General features: G+C 37.7%; 2 protein-coding genes across 3 annotated transcripts; both read left to right on the top strand.

Moving 5' to 3' along the window:
• Positions 1-4,248: 4,248 nt before the first annotated feature.
• LOC124896686 lies at positions 4,249-5,097 on the top strand. Its single transcript, XM_047408363.1, has 3 exons — positions 4,249-4,446; positions 4,498-4,722; positions 4,933-5,097. Exons 1-3 carry the CDS (start codon positions 4,249-4,251, stop codon positions 5,095-5,097), a joined length of 588 nt encoding a protein of 195 aa, XP_047264319.1.
• A 1,600-nt stretch (positions 5,098-6,697) lies between these two features.
• Positions 6,698-19,564, top strand: LOC107863671 (squamosa promoter-binding-like protein 17). 2 transcript variants are annotated; one of them, XM_016709709.2, is made up of 3 exons: positions 6,719-7,205; positions 18,491-18,630; positions 18,741-19,564. In XM_016709709.2, the coding sequence occupies exons 1-3, from the start codon at positions 6,856-6,858 to the stop codon at positions 19,358-19,360; spliced, it is 1,110 nt and encodes a 369-aa protein (XP_016565195.1). In that variant the 5' UTR covers positions 6,719-6,855; the 3' UTR covers positions 19,361-19,564. The 2 variants fall into 2 exon arrangements, with proteins under 2 accessions (XP_047264083.1, XP_016565195.1); XM_047408127.1 differs by lacking the exon at positions 18,741-19,564 and having other exon boundaries at positions 6,698-7,205; positions 13,900-18,573.
• The last annotated feature ends 1,199 nt before the right edge of the window (positions 19,565-20,763 follow it).

The raw sequence follows: 20,763 nt of genomic DNA on the forward strand, positions 1-20,763 counted from the left end.
ATAATAAGAGGCAATCTACTCTTAAAAAGCCTATGACATAACATTTCATGAAATCTTATGAGAGGTTCAGGTACCTGAAAATAATAAAGTGACGAGATCTCAAAATATAATGTCACATTGTAAATCGATATATAATGATATATAATTGATGATATCTTTGATATAATATTGGTGCAATATTACAAAAGATTATGAGGATCTGAATTCTACACTTATTTAAGCATGCTCACGTAGAAATATCTATCAAGTGACATGTAAGAATGCATCTTAATAAGCATAAAACTTATCCGATTTGCAGTTCAGACACTAGAAGACATCACACATGAAATGATGGATATTGTCACTTGACAAAAATCTATATGAAAATCCCTAAAGAATTCAAAATTCCTAAAGCATAGAAAAATTTCTCGAAAACTTATTTATAATTTTTATAATTGATAAAGTGATAATTTAAATATTTTTTAAATTCATGGAGAGCTTTCAAAAGTGATAGATTATCTACCGGAAGAAGTTGAAATGAGAAACATACGAAATTAGATTGTCTATGAAGTATCATACCTTGTGCAATTGATGCATTTATATATCTTGCTATAACTATAAGGATGATATAGCTTTGCTCCTACGTGGAGATAGTGTAACAAGATGACTTGTATATAGCAAATAAAACCCCCTATATGAATGTATTTATCCTAATAAATATTGCCAAGTTTTTAACTATACAAAATATACATATGATCGATATATGAGTTCGATACAAACATATTATCTATTAGCATAAAGGGTTATTGTTAGACATGTTATTTTATACGATAGTCTAATTATGTTGAGATAATATCTACTCATGAGACAAGATAAGAATTATGCATGACCCAACTAAAGGGGAGATTCATAAAAGGAGTTAGAATGGAGCACATTTCACCAAAAGCTTTTTCTACACATATAAACTCCAAAATAAAAGTGATATCAACACGCAATAATTTTATTTGAGTGATAATATGAATGATAATTCACCAAGTCTTATCAACTACAACTTCGAGAAGAAGGTGCAAAAGAATGAAATATGAAGATTTAAGATTTTGATTTGATGTTCTCATCAAGGGATCTTATACGCGTTGTATTATTTTTTCTTTTCAAGATTTTGTATAGCTGGGCTTTTCTTATAAGATTTTAATAAGACAACTGAATGTGAATTATTAGAGATATGTACTCTTTTTTCTTCACTAGATTTTTTCCATTTATTTTTGTAATAAGGTTTCAACGAGACACATTATCTATCGATTAGACATTCAAAAGGGAGTGTTATAATTTTATTTACATTATAGTGCATGTTTATCAAAATATATTAAGTATCTATCAAGATTTAGTAAGTATTTATCAAGAGATGGAATGTCTATCTCCTGAAGAGAAATTAAGAGAAATTTCCCTATAAATAGAGAATTTTGTTCATTGTAAATCATTGCTTAAGATGATCTCTCACTCATCTCTCGAGAGAAATAACTTTCTTTTCTCTCTCCATTCTTCTTGTTCTTACTTTATATTAGATAACAATAAAAACTACTCTCTCTTCTCTCTCTATGCTTCTTGTTCTTACCAAACACACCGCCAGACCCCTCAACTTAGCATAAACTTTCATTTTGACATCTAAATTGGATGTTATTCATTTTAAGCACCCAAGTCAGCCTCCCACTATGTCATTTTGGCTCCTTTTGGCATTAGCTCTAGCGCATGTGTCTCAATCGCTTCCAACATGGATTAAACATCTAATTAATTTGCGTTCATGTGTCTCAATCGCTTCCAACATGGATTAAACATCTAATTAATTTGCGTTATCTCATTTTAAATCGTCACATCATTATATACACCCATACTTTTTTTAAAAGACCAAACTACATGACAAAGGATCTAATGAATTAATAACACATTTTTTTGATCAAGTAATTATATAAAAGAGTCCCAAAATGTCTTCCTCACCCAACCTTTATTGAGCTTAACCTCGAGTAATGGAGGTTGAATTTTCCAAGTAAAGAGGATTTTTTGATCTGTATGTTTTTATTGTTTCTTTGACTTATAGTTTTTTTCTTCACCGAGTTGTTGCGTTTTGCTCATCCAAAACAATGTCAACTTTTCTTTTTTTTCCCTTCATTTTTAGAAAAAAAATATTTTTGAAGATTTAATCCAACATGAGTTCAGTATTTGCAAATACTAAAATAGTGATTCATGCCCAACTAAACCTTAGTTATCTTGCACTAATTTTAGAGCAAGGAAAATTAAAGGAGCTTGAACTTGAAAAGATGATGGAAAATAGTGGGATGAAAAATAGGAAAGAAGAAGATAAAATTAAATAAAAAATGAGTTAAAATAATCTTGTCACATGCCCTGCTCACTTTGTCATATCAGCGAAGGTGTCAAAGTGACACAGTTTATGACTATTTAGGTGTTTAAAATAAACATCATCCACTTAAGGTATCAAAGTAAAAGATCATGTCAAATTGAGATGTCAGTAGATGTGTTTGACCTTTATATTACATAACAATTTCACGTATATATATGTGGATATAGTTTATGTTTTATACACTATCAATGTATAAAATATTTTACACATATATTCATACGCCACGGGCCGGATATTTTTGCTAACGTTTCTCTCTTCTCTCTCCTCCTTAAAGTTACAATCCCAACGTTCTCCTTGAACGTTAACCGATAAAGGAAACATCATCGCTGACGATAGGTAAGGGTAAACCCCTCTCCCTCTCCCTCTCCCTCTCTCCTTCTTTCTTGTCTCTCTCTCCTTCCCCTCCCAATTCTTTTTTTCGTTTGCCCTCTTCCCTCCCTTTTGAAGGCTATCCCATCACTGCTATCGCTGGCGGAAGCAACTCTGGTGAAGGTACAAGTGGTACGAAGTCAGACGCCAGTAGGAAAACACTCCGGCGACAACTCCGGGACGCATTAGTGGCCTTTTTTGGCGACTTTAATTCGATAACTATTTTTCGATACCAAATTGCCGGAAACCAGCAGCGTGCAAACATATCGGTGACATCTTTACCTTGATCTTTATTTAATGCCTACAGTTTAGGTTTTTTTGCACTATTGTTGTTTCTTGTTTCATTCTGTTTCTTATCCCTTGTTTATTGGAATTATATTGGTGACTGGTTGCTAAGCGTGACTGTTTATTATTTATTATTTCCTGTTGTGTTGATCTAGCTGCTTGGCCGGATAGTGTTCTTTGTGCGTGCTTTCTCTTATTATTTGTGCACAATTGCTTTGTTCGATTTCTGTACAACCTATAAGTTGTGTGAGATATTTTGTCTGTTAATTGGGTGTCTAGTACCTTTTGTTCTTGTAATTTGGTTGTATTTTGTACTTTGCGTGTACCTATACTGTGTTTGCTATTTTGAAACTTTTCTGTTGCTTTTGTTGACTAGTGGTTGGGGTGGTAAATGGTGGAATAGGGTCATGTACCGGGGGTTTGGGGTTGGGGGTGGGGCAAGGTGTTGGGTTTAATTTGAGATGCGGAGGGCGTAGTAAGAGGTGAGGGGACTTGAGAGGTGATAGGTTGAGGGTAGGGTCGTGGAACATACGGTCCCTTCAGGGTAAGTTGATAGAACTGGTTAAGATTCTCAAGAAGAGAATGATCAATATTGTGTGTGTCCAGGAGACCAAATGGGTAGGTTCTAAGGCTAGGGATGTGGATGGGTACAAGTTGTCGTACTCGGGTAGTGACAGATGCAGGAATGGAGTAGGTATATTAGTAGACGAAGAGCTTAGGGGGCAGGTAGTTGAAGTTAACAGGGTTAGTGATAGGGTGATGACTATTAAGTTGGTCATTGGGGGGTTTTCGTTGTGCATCTGTAGTGCTTATGTTCCACAGGTGGGCCTAGACCTAAAGGAGAAGAGGAGATTTTGGGAGGTTTTGGACAAGGTGGTTTGAGGTGTGCCAAACTCGGAGAAGATTTTCATAGGAGGGGACTTTAATGGGCACATCGGGTCAGTGTCGTTAGGGTATAAGGATGAGCATAGAGGCTTTGGTTTTGGGGTTAGGAATGATGATGGAGCTGCTCTTTTCGATTTTGCGAGGGCCTTTGGATTGGTGTTGGTGAATTCCAGTTTTTCGAAGAAGGAGGATCACCTGGTTACTTTTTGTAGTAGGCTAGCTAAGATCCAAAGCTTAGGAAGGAGGATAGAGTTTTGTGTAAGGATTATAAGGTCTTCCCGAATGAGAATCTTGTGATACAACATAGACTTCTAGTGATGGATTTGGTTATTAAGAGGGGAAAGAAGAGAAGGGGTGGGGAGGGTCGGCATAGAGTTATGTGGGGTGGCCTGACTCTGACCAGTGCTTTGGAGATATGGGTGAAGTTGGAAGGGATGAGGGTGTGGGAGTATAGGAGGGATGTGGATAGTATGTGGGATAGGGCCGCGAGTTGCATCAAGGATACTGCTAGAGAGGTTTAGGGTATTTCGAAGGGATGGTTTGACCGGCAGCGGGGGGACTGGTAGTGGAATGAAGAAGTTAAGAAAAGGGTAGAGACGAAGAAGGGGACGTACGTTAAGTTGGTTGAGAGTAAGAATGAAGAGGAGAAGCGGATGAGCATGGATGAGTACAAGTTAGCTAAGAAGGAGGCTAAGTTAGCTGTTATGGCTGCTAAGACAACATCTTTTGTGAGTCTGCATAAGGGGTTAGAAGAGAAAGACGGGGAAAAGAGGTTGTTTAGGCTTGCCAAGGTTAGGGAGCGGAAGGGTTGGGATCTGGACTAAGTGAAGTGCATTAAGGGAGAGGATGACAGAGTTTTGGTGGAAGACGCTCTCATTAAGAAAAGATGGCAGTCGTATTTTCATAGGCTCATGAATGATGAGGGTGGCAGAAGTGTTGTGTTAGGGGAGTTGGAGCACTCCGGGGAGTGTCGTGATTTCGACTTTTGTCGGCGTTTTAAGGTAGAGGAGGTTTGCAAGGCTATTCGCAAGATGCAAAGGAGCAGGGCGATGGGGCCCGACAACATTCCAGTAGAGTTTTGGAAGTTTTCTTGTGGGGCAGGGTTGAGATGGCTGACCAACTTGTTTAACATCATTTTTAAGTCCGCTAAGATGCCTGAGGCGTAGAGATGGAGCACGATGGTCTCTTTATATAAGAACAAGGGTGACATCTAGAGTTGCAACAATTATCGGGGTATTAAGTTGTTGAGTCACATTATGAAAATTTGGGAGAGGGTGGTGGAATGGAGGTTAAGGAATATTGTGTCTATTTCGGAGAATCAATTTGGGTTTATGCTTGATCGCTCCAGGACTGAGGCAATTCACCTAATGCGAAGACTGGTAGAGCAGTATAGAGAGAGGAAGAGAGATCTTCACTTGGTGTTTATTGACTTGGAAAAGGCGTATAACAAGGTCTCTAGGGAGGTTCTATGGAGAGGCTTGGAGGCGGGATAGGTTCCTGTAGCGTACATCGGAGCGATTAAGGACATGTATGAGGGGGCGAAGACTCGGGTAAGGATAGTGGGAGGAGATTTCGAGCATTTCTCGGTCTTGACTGGGCTAGGGATCGACTCTTAGTTCGTTTCTTTTTGCCGTAGTGATGGATGTGTTGACGAGGAGCATACAAGGCGAGGTGCCTTGGTGTATGCTTTTTGCGGATGATGTAGTTTTGATTAATGATAAGCTAGAGGTTTGGCGACGAATCCTGGAGTCTAAAGATTTTCGATTGAGTAAGACTAAGATAGAGTACTTGAAGTGTAAATTTAGTGACTCGAGGCAAGAGGAGAAGGTAGTAGTGAAGTTGGATTCCCAAGCGGTTTGCAAGAAGGATAGTTTTAAGTATCTTGGGTCTACGATTCAGGGGAATGGAGAGATAGATTAGGATGTCTCTCACCGTATTGGGGCAGGTTGGATTAAATGAAGGTTCATTTTGGGAATTTTATGCGATAAGAAGGTGTCCCCAAGCAGAAAGGCAGATTCTATAGAGTTGCAGTCCAGCCGACTATGTTATATGGAGCGGAGTATTGACCGGTCCAAAAGTTGAAGGTGACGGAAATAAAGATGTTGCGTTGGATGTGTGGTTTTACAAGGGCTGACAGGGTTAGGAATGAGAGCATTCAGGAGAAGGTGGAGTGGTGTCGGTGGAGGATAAATTAAGGGAAGTTAGGTTGAGATGGTTTGGCCATGTGATGAGGAGAGGCACAGATGCCTTGTTCGTAGGTGTGAGAGATTGGTCTTGGACGGTTTCAAGTGGGGTAGGGGTAGATTGAAGAAATACTGGAGGAAAGTGATTAAACATGACATAGAGTAGTTACAAGTGACTGAGGAGATGACCTAGGATAGGAAGATACGGAGGAAAAATATTAGGATAGAGGGCTAAGGTGTGTGGTTGAGTTGTAGGCAGTAGGTAGGATGACTTTGGTGTCCTTGTTTGGCAGTGTTTAATATTTTTAGTGGATGTCATATCTATGTTATTTTATCATGTTCCATATATTTTTTTCTTTTATATATATTGTCCTTTATCTTGAGGCAGGGTCTATAAAAAACAACCTCTTTACTTCTTTAAAAGGTAGTGGTATAAACCGCGTACACTCTACCCTTGTTAGACCTCACGATGTAAAAATATACTGGATTTGTTGTTATTGTATTAAATAAATATAAAAATATAAAAAATAAATTAAATAACGTATGATAGCACATTAAATTGAATTTATGTGGATGTTATCATCCCATAATATAAGGGCAAAATGTTTTTTTTCTTTTTAGATATGGAGAAACTGTGCTTCACCATAAATGTAAATATGTCAGTCTTTTCGGCAGCTTGCTTTTATCATGATTTGATGACTCATATAAGCTTGTGATGTGAATGGGCTCAGCAAGTCGGAAATGGAACTGGGTTCGGCTTCTTCTACTTCCCCCGACTCTCCTAACGGTTTGAAATTTGGTGAAAAAGTTTACTTTGAGCACGTGGGTGACGTTGGAGCACATCACAAGTCAACTACTGGGTCGCCGCCGGTGAGCGGAGGTGGTCAACCCTCTCAGTCTCCGTCAACAGCCAAGAAAGGGAGAGGGGGTGGATTGGTTCAAGGTCGTCGGTGTCAAGTTGAAGGTTGTGAAACAGATCTGAGTGATGTTAAGGCATACTATTCTAGGCATAAAGTTTGTGGCGCCCACTCTAAGTCTCCTATGGTCATTGTTGCTGGTCTTGAACAAAGATTTTGTCAACAGTGTAGCAGGTGACTTAATTAATAATGTTTTCATTTTCTTGTATTTTCTAATTACTTCTTTTTACTAAGAATATTACTGATGAGTACTCTCCATATATAGCTGCATGCAGATGATTAAAATATTAAACTATTCCTAGCTGTTTATTTTTTTGCTTATGTAGTTGCGGGCCTGTTCAGAGAGTTGGCGCTGATGGATTTGTTAATTTCGTTCCTGCAAGGGAATTTATATAATAGTGTTAATCTTTTGTCTAGTGAAGGTGTCTCTTCCTCCTCCCACCCCTAAATATAACATCCAAGAGCTGCCTTAAAGCTGTGAATTTGATTATGACTTGGTTGTATGTGTTTCGAGTTTGCAAATCTTGTAATATTATCTTTTTGCTTATTAAATTATTTTATTTTTGTTTATAGATGTTTACTGCAATTTACCGCTTCTTCTTGAGTTGGATGGAACATATTTCTACTTCTTGTAGACCACTCAGCAGAAACTAGATGCTTGTTTCCGTAAATGGCTTCAATAGTTCTTGCTCGCTTAATCGGTTAACTCAAGAGGCTTATTTTTGCTACTTTTTGACAATTTGAGTATCAAATGGGACTTTTAAATACTATTATTACTATCTAATCGAGATTTAGGATTTTTAAACCACAATTAGCTTTTTGAAAAGAAAAATAAACTATTCAGAAATTATATAAAATATGACTGTTAAATAGATTGCGAAAGCGACAGGAGACTAACTTCAGGAGTGAGGGTGTGTTAAACGGTTAGTAAAATGTGCAGCTGTCCATTGACAGCCAAGCTGTATATAGCAGTTAGTTAGAAACAATTAGTTAGTTTGTTAATCTAACTTAGTGACTAAGATACGTGTGATAGCAATGAGCTAAGAGAGTCTATAAATAGGAGCTTGAGGAGTAGTAGTTATTAACACTTGTACTCAGAATTTTCTTCTCTTTTAGTTGCTGTATACATAGTTTCTCTTTGTTCGAGCTTACAAATTACTTTGTTCTTCCTTTTGCATTGTAATAGTTAACATGGTATCAAAGCATTTTGGGCAGATCTAGGGGATTATCTCGACGATTCACACTAGAAATTTTGCAGATTTTGTGTGAAAATGGCGATCGACAGAGTATCGCAGGATAGCGGAGATGACAGAGCTCGAGGAGAACTAGTTACTGGGAGTTCGATCATAATTGATCATTATTATCCATTGTATTTGAGTTCAGCTGATGTACCAGGAGCATTGTCAGTTGGGATTCAACTGATAGGGATGGAGAATTACACGTTGTGGAGTCGAGCAATGGAGATCGCGTTGCTTGGAAGGAACAAGATTGGATTCATTGATGGCTCTGTTCTAAGGAGTGATTACGATGGAGAATTGAAGAAGATTTGGGATCGTTGTAATGCGATCGTCATCTCATGGCTAACCTGCAATGTGAGCGAGGATTTATTTAGTGGAATTCTATACTCTTCTAGTGCACATTAGGTATGACTCGATCTTAAGGAATGATTTGATAAAATCAATGGATTGCGATTGTATCAATTGCATCAGAGCATTTTTACTTTAACACAAGGAGTATCAACTGTTTCGAATTACTACACTAAGTTGGAAAACCTCTGGGATGAGTACGATTCAATTTTGCCTCCACCTAGTTGTGATTGTGCCAAAGCAAAGGAGTATGTAGAGCAATTTCAATACCAGCGTTTGTTGCAGTTTTTAATGGGATTAAATGATAATTACTCACAGGCTATAGGCCAAATCCTAATGATGCATAAACTGCCTACTGTGAATCAAGCATATGCCCTAGTTATCCAGGATGAAAGTCAAAAGGGCATTGCTAGAAATATTCATAAAGAGATGGAATCAATGGCTATGTATACAGGAAGGAACAAAGGAATTGATGGTTCTAGTCCTGAGGGAGTGGATTCCATGGCATTATACACAGTCAGGAACATCAACAAACAACAAACAACAATTTCAGAAGAGAAATTTCAATAGTCTCTATTGTGACTACTGCCACATGAAAGTACATGTTAGAGAGGGATGTAACAAACTTAAAAAATGTGACTATTGCCACGCTACTGGTCATGTGAAGGATGAATGCTTCAAACTAATTGGTTATCCAGAAAATTGGAATGGCAAGAAGAAAGTGAATGCAACAGTAGTAGGAGCAGGTCATCTGCAGCAGGGAATACATGACCAACAACAAAGCTTAAAAAGAGTAAATACAGTGCTGGGAGAGCAGTTGTTGACCCAAGATCAATTGGTGCATTTGATGAACAAAGCTACTCCAGATTAGCTTCAACAAATATCTGAGGTGTTGAATAAAAACAGCAGTGGTGAGTCATATGGCAATGCCAATATGGCAGGTAAGTCTAATACTGATTTACTAAAGTGGATTGTTGATTCTGGTGCTACAAATCACATGATAGGTAATAATTTGTACCTGAAAAATGAAAGGCTGGTAGGAAAAATAGGGAAACTCCAATTACCTACAGGTGAATCGGCATCAGTTTCCTATATAGGTGACTTTCAATTAAATACAGAAGACAAGATTAGTGATGTGTTATGTGTGCCAACATTCAAATTTAACCTTTTGTCTGTTAACAAACTGACAAAGGAATTGAATTGTTGTGTTACCTTCTTCCCTACATGTTGCATATTTCAGTACCTTTTGTGTGGGAAGGTTAAGGGGATTGGTGATGTTGAAGACGACTTGTATGTCCTAAACTGGAAGAAACAAAAGGAAAGATGCAAAATCATATCTGCTGTTATTAAGTCTGAAGATCCAACTATTTGGCACAAAAGATTGGGTCATATTCCCATGAGTGTTCTTAGAAGAATAAAAGAATTCAATAATAATAGTAGTTTTGCTATAGATCATTGTGATATTTGTCCTCAAGCTAGACAAACCAGAATTCCATTCCCTGTTAGTAGCACAAGTTCAGATGTTGTTTTTGATTTAGTTCACATGGATGTTTGGGGACCTTACAAGGTCCCTACTCACTCCGGAAGGAGATATTTCCTTACTGTAGTAGATGACAAGTCTTGATGCACATGGACCTTTTTGCTCACTCAAGAATCTGATGTAATTTTTGTTCTGAGACAATTTGATACAAGAATAATCACGAATATGGTGCGCGTTGGTCCCGAGACTTGGTGTGTGCAATTGAAGTGTAGAAGAGGCCTAAAACACACCAAAATCAACCCATAACTTACACTTGATGGGCAACCCATTCTTTGAAGGCCCTTTTGGTCATTTTAACTTATATCTTGTAATAGCTATATAAAGAACAATGTAGGGTTTTATTTACTTAGTTTATGAATGAAGTTGTAAGACATTTACTTAGTTTATGAATGAAGTTGTAAGTCTTACAAGACAAAGAAACACAAGTCCTCTTTCGTTGAGGCACCCAAAACCGAAATTAGGGCTTAGACAAGTGTAGAATCACTTGTGTTTGCATTTGCTTGGAAACATTGATACTTGGGAGGTGGATTCTGATCTTGTGTCTTTGTAAGAGATAGGTTTATTGTTGTGTGTAGTGTTAAGGGTCCAAGAGTTACCATTATTGGGTTCTTAATATTATACCTTTATGTGGTCTATCTATCTATCTTTTTTCTTTTGTAATCTTGTATCCGTTTTGTATCTTGTATTGTGAAGCCATTTTTGTTGTTGCTGTTGTTCTTCTCATTGTTGTTTCATCGTTTGTTGTTAACTTAGTTTGTTATTGGCTACAAAGGTGTCAAACACCTAGTTATATTGTCCTTCTTGTATTTCATTCTTGAATCCGAGAGTAGTCTTCAAAAGGGTCCGGTCCTCGATTCTTTGAATTAGTGGACTGTTTTTGGAGTGTGTTGGACTGTTTTGAGCCAATTCCGTGTGTTCCTTGGTTTTCTTGTATCATTTGATATCAAAGCATGGTTTGATTTTGTTCCTACAAGATCAATCTTGGGCTTGCTTGTTAGAAAATAAAAAAAAATTGTTGAAAAGCTGAAAATTTCAGAAAAATTGCAATCTGTCCATTGTTGTTATCTTGGCCGAAATTGTGTTCTTGACCGAGATTTGTTCTTGAGTCTAGGTCTAGGAGTATTTTACTTGTATTGTGTGTTTGTAGTGTTAGTTTTGTTCCTCACTAACACTTTGAGTCGATCCAAACTTGAGCTTGAATTGTTAATATTGTTGTTGTGAACAAAGTGTGGCCGATTGGATGTTGTTGTTGTTCTAGTCTTGACCAAGTTGAAGGCCTTGTGTTGTGGCGTTGTTGTAGATCTTGAAAGATTGTTGTTGTGTTCTTTTTGTTCATCACAACCTTCACCTTTTGTAAAACCGAAAATACAACACTAAGGGGACTTAGCCGATTGTTGTTGCTATCCTTGTGGTCTTTTTTGTGAGATTGTTGACCTTGTTGTGGTGGACTTGTTGCTCTCGGGAGATTGTTGTTGGTTGTTCTTGTTGTGGTTGTTGTGTTCTTGAAGTTCTTCACCATAATCATCACCTTGTTAATATTAAAGTAAACTTAGATCTTAAAAAGGTGAAAGACAAGGTGTAGTATTTGTTGAATCTTGAAAGACCCCCAACCACCAAAAAGACTTTACATCACATCTCAACCTTTTTTCATAAGGGTCCATGTTTTAAGGAGAAGTACAAGTCTAGTCAAAGACTTTTAAGTCTTGAAATTTGAATTGAAAAAGGAGTTCCAAAGACTAGTTTGTTTTTCTCTCCATTGAACAATTTCCACCAAAGTCCAAATTGTGAAATTAAAATTTGTCAAGAACCGAACCACTAGTGGACTGCCACATCACCATATACACTGTTCACGTAACAATTTTGGCTCAAATTTTGATCTTTTAGTTTCATTGTGTTGTTCCATTAGTTTCATTTGTTGATTCCATTACTAACTTACAAGCTAGTACTAGATTGTAAGTTAGTTTCGAAACCGTCCTTCGTGTATACGTTCCTTTGTGTGTCTTATTCTTTTGAGTCATTGTAATACTTGGTCCACCTCTCAATGCCTCACGGAGTACAAGCTAGGTTACGACACTTGTGAGATCAAAGTAAAAAAAAAATCCGAGAGACAAAACAATAGAGAGGGAGTGTGAGGACCATTCTTGTACATCTAACTTGTTTGTTGTTTTGTAGGTAACTTCTTGGGCATAATGGAAACCATATTGGCCCTCCTTGATGCTTTGTCCCAAGACCTTGCTAGGGCAAATGTGGGTCTTGAAAAAATTGACTCGGATGTGGTAACTATGAGTGAGAGGTTGGATCAAATAGAGAGTCGAAGGAACTCTCGTGCTTTTACTCCTGAAACTTTACTTCCAATGACCAATCCTCCAAGAACACAACATAATGCCACAAGCCAAGCTCCAAATAACCCTCAAAACCGAGAACAAGATAGACCACTTCCCCCGCAAGTTGATCAATTCCAACAAGGAGGACTTGGAAGCCAATTTTCTCCCATCCAAGCTCCACAATCCAAGCTCCACGTTACCAAATCGAGCCTCTCAACCGAAACTTCCCTTTCCCAAAACCGACACATCCAAGAAGAGGAACATGGTAGAGAGAGACACGGAGGATATGGAGTCTACGACGATGCTTATATGACAGAATGAGACTTGAGTCGGATGAGATTGAAGGCTAATTTCAAGAGGGAGAGGAAGTCGAGGGTCAAGATGAAGATGTTGGATCTGAGACTTTTTGTCATTATGCTCTTGGGTTTGGCTAGCTTATGGACTGTTTTTTGTGCATCTCTTGTGGGATGTTTTTAGCTCGTCTTTGATACGTCCCTTGTTATTATTGAGCTATCGGGCTCTTCATGTTTCGCGGACTGTTTTGAGTGGTTTCTTTTGAAGTGTCCAATTGAACGAGATAAAGCCGTTAATTTGTGGGCAAATTCCTCTCAAGATGGAGAGGATGATACAAGAATAATCACGAATATGGTACGCATTGGTCCCGAGACTTGGTGTGTACAATTGAAGTGTAGAAGAAGCTCATAACACACCAAAATCAGCCCATAACTTACACTTGATGGGCAGCCCACTCTTTGAAGGCCCTTTTGGTCATTTTAACTTATATCTTGTAATAGCTATATAAAGAACAATGTAGGGTTTTATTTACTTAGTTTATGAATGAAATTGTAAGTCTTACAAGACAAAGAAACACAAGTCCTCTTTCCTTGAGCCACCCAAAACGAAATTATGGCTTAGACAAGTGTAGAATCACTTGTGTTTACATTTACTTGGAAACATTGATGCTTGGGAGGTGGATTCCGATCTTGTGTCTTTGTAAGAGATAAGTTTATTGTTGTGTGTAGTGTTAAGGGTCCAAGAGTTACCATTATTGGGTTCTTAATATTATACCTTTATGTGGTCTATCTATCTATCTTTTTTCTTTTGTAATCTTGTATCCGTTTTGTATCTTGTATTGTGAAATCTTTTTTGTTGCTGTTGCTATTGTTCTTCTCATTGTTGTTTCATCTTGTGTTGTTAACTTAGTTTGTTATTGGTTGCAAAGGGTGTCAAACACCTAGTTATATTGTCTTTCTTGTATTTCATTCTTGAATTCGAGAGTAGTCTTCAAAAGGGTCCTCGATTCTTTGAATTAGTGGACTGTTTTTGGAGTGTGTTTGGACTGTTTTGAGTCAATTCCGTGTGTTCCTTGGTTTTCTTGTATCACAATTTCTACTAATGATGAAGAACCAGTTTAACAGGTGTGTTAGAGTGTTCAGAACAGATAATGGAGGAGAATTCTTTAATGCTAATTGTCATGAACTATTTACTATGCATGGTATTATCCATCAAAGATCTTATCCTTACACTCCACAACAAAATGGTGTTGTGGAGAGGAAGCACAGACACCTACTGGAAACTGCAAGAGCTATCAAATTTCAAGGCTGCTTACCTAGCAAATACTGGGGAGAATGTGTTGAAGCTGCTACATACATCATAAATAGGATACCTCTGTCCATTTTGGGGAATAAGTCACCATATGAGCTATTCTATGGGAAGGAACCATCTTTATCTCACACTAAGGTGATAGGATGTCTTGCCTTTGCTACAAACCTATTGAAAGAAGACAAGTTTGCTCCTAAAGTTAAGAAGACAATTTTGCTTGGTTATGCTGTAGTACATAAGGGGTACAAGTTGCTTGATATTAAGACAAATATTTTATTTGTTAGTAGAGATGTGAAGTTCGATGAAACAATTTTTCCCTTCCAAATACCAGACTTAAATCTGAGGATGATCTGCATTTTCTTATGCCACAACCACCTGCTCCGACATGTTACCATAGCCATTGTGTGATACCTGTACCAGCTGATACTTCTGTGGTCCTTGCAGAAACAGATGTTCTCAATCATGATACTTCTATGGTCCCTGCAGAAGCAGATGTTCCAATGTATGAAGAAACAAATGATTTGCCTGATCTTGAGACCGTAAATAATGATGATCGTGCTTTGCGGGGAACGATGTTGCAGTGGTTGAAGAAACAGATCTCGTACCAGTCGTTGTCACTAGAAAGTCCAACAGGTAGGCAAAGCCACCCCTTTGGCGCACAGACTATGTTTTTCCAAGAAAGAGAAAGAAAACATCAGCGGGGAATTGTCTATATTCCATTGCAAATATGCTTGATTACCAGAGCATTTCTCCTTCATATAGAAGCCTATCAGAGATTCAAGATGGATTACAGCTATGCAGAATGAGATACAAGCTCTAGAAGATAATAATACATGGGTGCTCACACAACTTCCTGTAGGCAAGAAGGCAATTGGGTGTAAATGGGTGTATAAGATCAAATATAAAGTTGATGGTGAGATTGATAGATTCAAGGCTAGGTTGGTTGCTAAAGGTTACAACCAAAAGGAAGGTTTGGACTATCAGGAAACTTTTTCACCTGTTGTAAAAATGGTAACAGTCAGAGTGATTATTTCATTAGCAGCTGAAAATGGTTGGAACATCCATCAATCGGATGTGTTCAATGCTTTTCTTCAAGGTGACTTGAATAAGGATGTATACATGGAATTACCCTTGGGATTTGTTCATCAAAGTGAGCAGGGGACAGTATGCAAGTTGACTAAGTCTCTTTATGGACTTAGCAAGCAAGTAGACAGTGGAACATTAAGCTAACCACATCTTTACTTGATGCTGGCTTTCAACAGAGTCACTTTGATTACTCTTTATTCACAAAACACCATGGAGGTAGTATGGTAGTAGTACTGGTTTATGTTGATGACTTGTTGATAACATGAAATGATCATGAGATGGTATTGGACACAAAGAAGATTCTTCAAGATAAATTCAAGATTAAGGATTTAGGTGACATGAGATATTTTTTAGGCATTGAGTTTGCAAGGAGTGAGGCTGGAATTCTTATGCACCAGAGAAAATATTGTCTAGAGTTGATATTAGATATGGGGTTGTCTAACTCAAAGCCTGTTGGAGCTCCTATAGAATTAAATCAGAAGCTTATCACATCAGAATTTGATTCATATGACTTCTAAAGGTGCAAAGCAGTTGAGAGCATTTTGTGATGCAGATTGGGCATCATGCCCAAACACCAGGAAATCAATCACTCACTGGATACTTTGTGTTTTATGGAGATTCTTTGGTTTCTTGGAAATCAAAGAAGCCAAATACTATCTCAAGAAGCTCAGCAGAGGCCGAGTACAGGAGTTTGGCATCTACTGTGGCTGAGATTGTGTGGCTAGTTGGACTGTACAAGGAACTGGGAGTTGATGTTGCTTTGCCAGTGTCCATATGCTGTGATAGCAAGTCTGCAATTCAAATTGCAGCTAATCCAGTGTTCCTTGAACATACTAAGCACATAGATGTAGACTGTCACTTCATCAGGGAGAAGATTCAGCTTGGATTAGTTCAACCAACATATCTACATACATCAGAGCAACCTGCAGATTTACTGACCAAGGGTCTTACAATAGTTCAACATACTTATCTACTTACCAAGCTAGGCATGAAGAATGTGTTTCGTACACCTAGCTTGAGGGAGGGTGTTAAACGGTTAGTAAAATGTACAGCTGTCCATTGACAGCTAAGCTGTATATAGCAGTTAGTTAGAAACAGTTAGTTTGTTAATCTAACTTAGTGACTAAGATACGTGTGATAGCAATGAGCTAAGAGAGTCTATAAATAGGAGCTTGAGGAGTAGCAGTTATTAACACTTGTACTCAGAATTTTCTTCTCTTTTACTCAGAATTTTCTTCTCTTTCAGTTGCTGTATACATAGTTTCTCTTTGTTCGAGCTTACAAATTACTTTGTTCTTCCTCTTGCATTGTAATAGTTAACAGGGTGTACTCCGATTGTAGTTCATTGGTGTGCATACAACTGCAATAATGTTAAAGTTTGACAGCTCTACATATGATCATGCTAAAAGGTGTGTTATGGTTTTCCGGAATGTACTTTTGTTGGTTTGTGATGACTAGTAAAGTGGTGTTTGGTTTTGTTATCCACCCAAAAATGCATCTTTTCGCTAAGTATGAAATGTGGAAGGATAAGAGATTATGTAAATCAGTGTTTTGAAGCCAAGTTACTAGTGAAAGATAATGATGTGCCTAAATTAATGTGGTTAACCCAATGAAGGATTTCCACCTCGGAAATTGGATTCTCTACTTTTGGATTAGTTCTTTGAGCATATAAACAAATGTATCTACAAGTTGACAAAAATATTGGATAGTTCTTAGAGAAGACATGGGGAAAAAGAGAGGAATAGCTCCAAATTAGGTGAAGTTGAATTGTCACTCATGGAGATATACTCATGTTAAAAGTAATAAAATCTGCAGGAAAAGGATCAGTGATGGAGTAGGTGTAAATATGGGATTCGTAGCAGTTTTGTCCAAAGAAATATCTCACAAAATAATTGCTACTAAATGTAATTATCGTAAAACATATTAACTAAGTCTCTTCTAATTATCCTATGAGAAGTAAAAGTTATGTATTTCATGTGATGAATAAGTGTTCTTTTGTTTTGGGCAGCATGATGCATGCTGAAAAATTTGGGAAAAACTAAAAAAGGGAGATGTATTCGACCAAGTATATTAAGTTGAGAGTACTTGCGAAGAGAAATTCCTTCTAGTTTAGTTGTAGAAGATATGTTAACAAAATTCAGCAGTTCACCGACATTTATTTTATCAGAAAAAACTTATTTGTTAGTAAGGACTGTGTTAGAGATAGTAAAGAGGGTGGTCTATCCTTCGTATGTTCTCTATTTCGTTCATTCTTTTTTTCTTACCCTCTATCTTCTCTTTTATTTTTTCCCATTTGTGATTCTGAAATGGAGTTGGGTTGAGGACGCTGTTCTTACGGCTACCGTTGCCACAGGTGAAAGCTAGAAGAATCTCATCTTGTTTGAGTATTTTCTTTTCAATATCTGGAAGACATGTGTGAGCTCAGTTGCTGGTTAATGTAGGATCTTTGCTGGTCTTCTTGAATTTGGCTTACATTATGGATGAAGCACCTCCTAGATGAAGGAAAAATGTGATTCAATGATCACCAATGACAATGGACTTATCCCCCCCCAAAAAAAAAAAGTCATAAATAATAATGCAAATGTTCTCCAATTTCTTGATGCTCAGTTACCGACTAAATGCGTGTTCTTTATTGCAAAAAATCTCTTTTCCTTCATCGACATATTTATCTGTTTTGTCTAGTCTCTCTTCCACAACTTATTTGTTTGTTAGGACTCTTAAGAGTTAGGAAAGAGTCCACTCTTGATTCTTAGCTTCTAGGTGGTTGATTTGACATGATTCCTTGTAAGTGATTTATGTTACCTTTTATCTTGCGATGTTGCTTTCGTTAGATTCTTTAGTATTGTTGCTATTAGTGATTGTTAAGCTCATTCTCATTATTAGATCTCCAAACATGCCAAATGCTTGTTCAACTGTTGGTTAATTCCTTTTATGTGATCAGAAGTGCGAATTGTTGATCTAACTACAAGAATCAAGTGGTTTGAACAATAAAAAGGGTTAAAAACCACCAAGAGGGAGCACAAACTAAGCATGATGTTTAACATGTCGATCCATAGAATGTAATACAAACACAAAAGTGCGTCTAAGGTCGCCACAGCTAATTACATTTGGCTCTTTATACTCCTACTGCAAGAGAACCTTACTTTATTTTGTTTAATGGGTTAAGATATTGCTAAATATAAGCTTAGTTTTCCATAATTAAAATGGTTAGCTGAATGATTTATTGCTAACAAGGTGGGTTAAGATATCACTATGTTAAGCAATATCTTTGGTGTGTTGCTTCTCCTTGCATGATATTAATTGTTGGTGCCTTGCTTTAAGGTTTCATCGGTTACCAGAATTTGATCAAGGGAAACGCAGTTGCCGCAGACGCCTGGCTGGCCATAATGAGCGTCGCAGAAAGCCACCACCTGGATCTCTTTTGTCTACTCGCTATGGAAGTCTCTCTTCATCAATTTTTGGTAAGAGTCCTTCCATTTCCCATTCCTTACATTAATACTTAATAAAGCTTAAACATTTATTTTGCTTTGCTACCTTATGTTGACTGGGGTAATATCATCTGCTCTGGTAGAAAACAATAGCAGATCTGGAAGTTTTCTGGTAGACTTCGCTATATACCCGAATCTCACTGAAGTTACATGGTCAAATACTAGAACATCTGTGCGAGGATGGGATAATCAAGCCACTGCATCGGGGAAGTTTCTACAATCTCCTTGGCTGAACAGTTCTGAGAATTCTACATCCGACCTTATTCTGCAAGGTTCAGCTGGTAGCGCCAGTAATTCTGGCCCCAGTATTCCTTCAGGAAACTGCTTCCCTGGAGTCTCAGATTCCAGTGGTGCTCTCTCTCTTCTGTCAAATGAGTCCTGGGGCTCGCGGAGCCAATCCTCTAGCCTTGGGGTTAACAGCTTGGTTAACACTGATGACGGATATAATATTCAACCATCAGGTTCCCATGCTGTTCATGTCAATCACTACTCAGGTCCTCAATGGGGATCTAAAGGAAATGAAGGTAGTAGCAGTTCACATAGCAGGCCTCCTAATGTGGGTTTGGATCAAATATATCACGATGCTGTCAATCAGTACTCAGCTGAGACTGGAAAGGCTCTGCACAGTGGAAGACAATTCATGGAACTGGATCACTCGAAGGGTTATGATTCTTCTGTTCAGGATGTGCAATGGACGCTATGAGAGTCATCTCCATCATTTCTGTCATGGTTGTAGGAAGACTTTTATGCAATAAAATGGTATGATTTGTGTAAGGCTGTGTGCAAACTAATGGCACTTTTATGATGCTACTAATTTTGTGAGACTCTCCTCCTAAGCTTGCTAAAACATGACTTCCTATGTGTTTGCTTATGAATTGTGTGTGCGGTTAATGTCTTGTTGCTACCATTTACTTAGCTTTTCCTCTTAATGGAGTATCGTTTTACTTCCATTTTCTGATGTACATGTTGATGACAGTATCCATCCTCCATCATTTAGGTGGACTCAATAAGGCAGTTTCTATTTGTTCTTAAGGCTCCTCCTCCATCTCTTTTCTCCTACCAGATGGTCTTTGCCAGTAGTTCCATCCTCCTGCTGGTGGTGGGGGCATACTGTTCTGCTGAATTCTTTTTAGGTATGGATTATAAGCTCCTAGCGATAAAAAAAATTAGTATGTTTATCATTCCTCATAAGCCACTTTGGACTTCTTCATTTTTACCAAGAAGTTGACGATGTTAAATCTCAATTATGCTGTGGATTCAACGAATGGTCAGAAGCTACCAAGAAGACCAATTTTATTATGTGTGGCACTAGTGAACCTCCACTAATCTTTATGATGTTTATATTATGAGTCAATTGCCAAAGAGAAGCGCAAAGAGGGGGGCCATACCTATACAATTTTTATGCTCTCCATTTTTGTTTCATGTATCGTTGGTTAAAAATTTTAATACCCCCTCCCCCTCCCCCTCCCCCTCCCCCTCCAGTATGAATCCACGTTCACTCTAAGCTGTTGAGGAATAGATAGTGTTCATGATATGTACTCTCCTTGTGGGGCAATCGAATATGACGGTGCTACATTACAAACACTACCAACATATTTAAGAATAGCTGCAACTTCAATCACCAACAACAGTTCATGAATCACTAATCTTGATACCCATCCACCATCCATTGCACACTATCAAGGTTCCTGGCTCAAGAAATGCAATTCGAAGCTATGGAAGATGCATCAATATAATTTTATCACTGGATTTTGCTTTTAAAAATGGCAAAATGGCTCGATGGACCCTTGTACTATATTCGTTTTGTAATGTGGATACTTATACTTACATGTTTGTCATCTGGACCCTTAAACCCATTAAAAAACATTTTAAACACTATTTTGGTGTGTAACACACTCGCCCACGTCAGCTGCACGTAATTTTCAAGTATTACATTAAATTTCATGTCATTTTTAAAATGTTACATAAGAAATTTTTCTATTAATTAATAATATTAAATAAAAAAAGGCAAAAATTAAAATACTAAAATAATAAATTAAAAATTACAATTCAAAATATAAAAAATCTTTGCCAAAATCTCATACGAATCCCCCACCCCCACCCCAC

This window comes from Capsicum annuum, chromosome 3 (assembly GCF_002878395.1).
Source record: "Capsicum annuum cultivar UCD-10X-F1 chromosome 3, UCD10Xv1.1, whole genome shotgun sequence".
NCBI classification, from domain to species: Eukaryota; Viridiplantae; Streptophyta; class Magnoliopsida; order Solanales; family Solanaceae; genus Capsicum; species Capsicum annuum.

Coding starts and splice junctions, on each gene's coding strand:
- LOC124896686 (XM_047408363.1), top strand. CDS start 4,249: ATGGATTTGGTTATTAAGAGGGGAAAGAAGAGAAGGGGTGGGGAGGGT. Junction 4,447..4,497: donor TCAAGGATACTGCTAGAGAG/GTTTAGGGTATT, acceptor GGGGACTGGTAG/TGGAATGAAGAAGTTAAGAA. Junction 4,723..4,932: donor GGTTGTTTAGGCTTGCCAAG/GTTAGGGAGCGG, acceptor CGGCGTTTTAAG/GTAGAGGAGGTTTGCAAGGC.
- LOC107863671 (XM_016709709.2), top strand. CDS start 6,856: ATGGAACTGGGTTCGGCTTCTTCTACTTCCCCCGACTCTCCTAACGGT. Junction 7,206..18,490: donor TTTTGTCAACAGTGTAGCAG/GTGACTTAATTA, acceptor CCTTGCTTTAAG/GTTTCATCGGTTACCAGAAT. Junction 18,631..18,740: donor TCTCTCTTCATCAATTTTTG/GTAAGAGTCCTT, acceptor CTGCTCTGGTAG/AAAACAATAGCAGATCTGGA.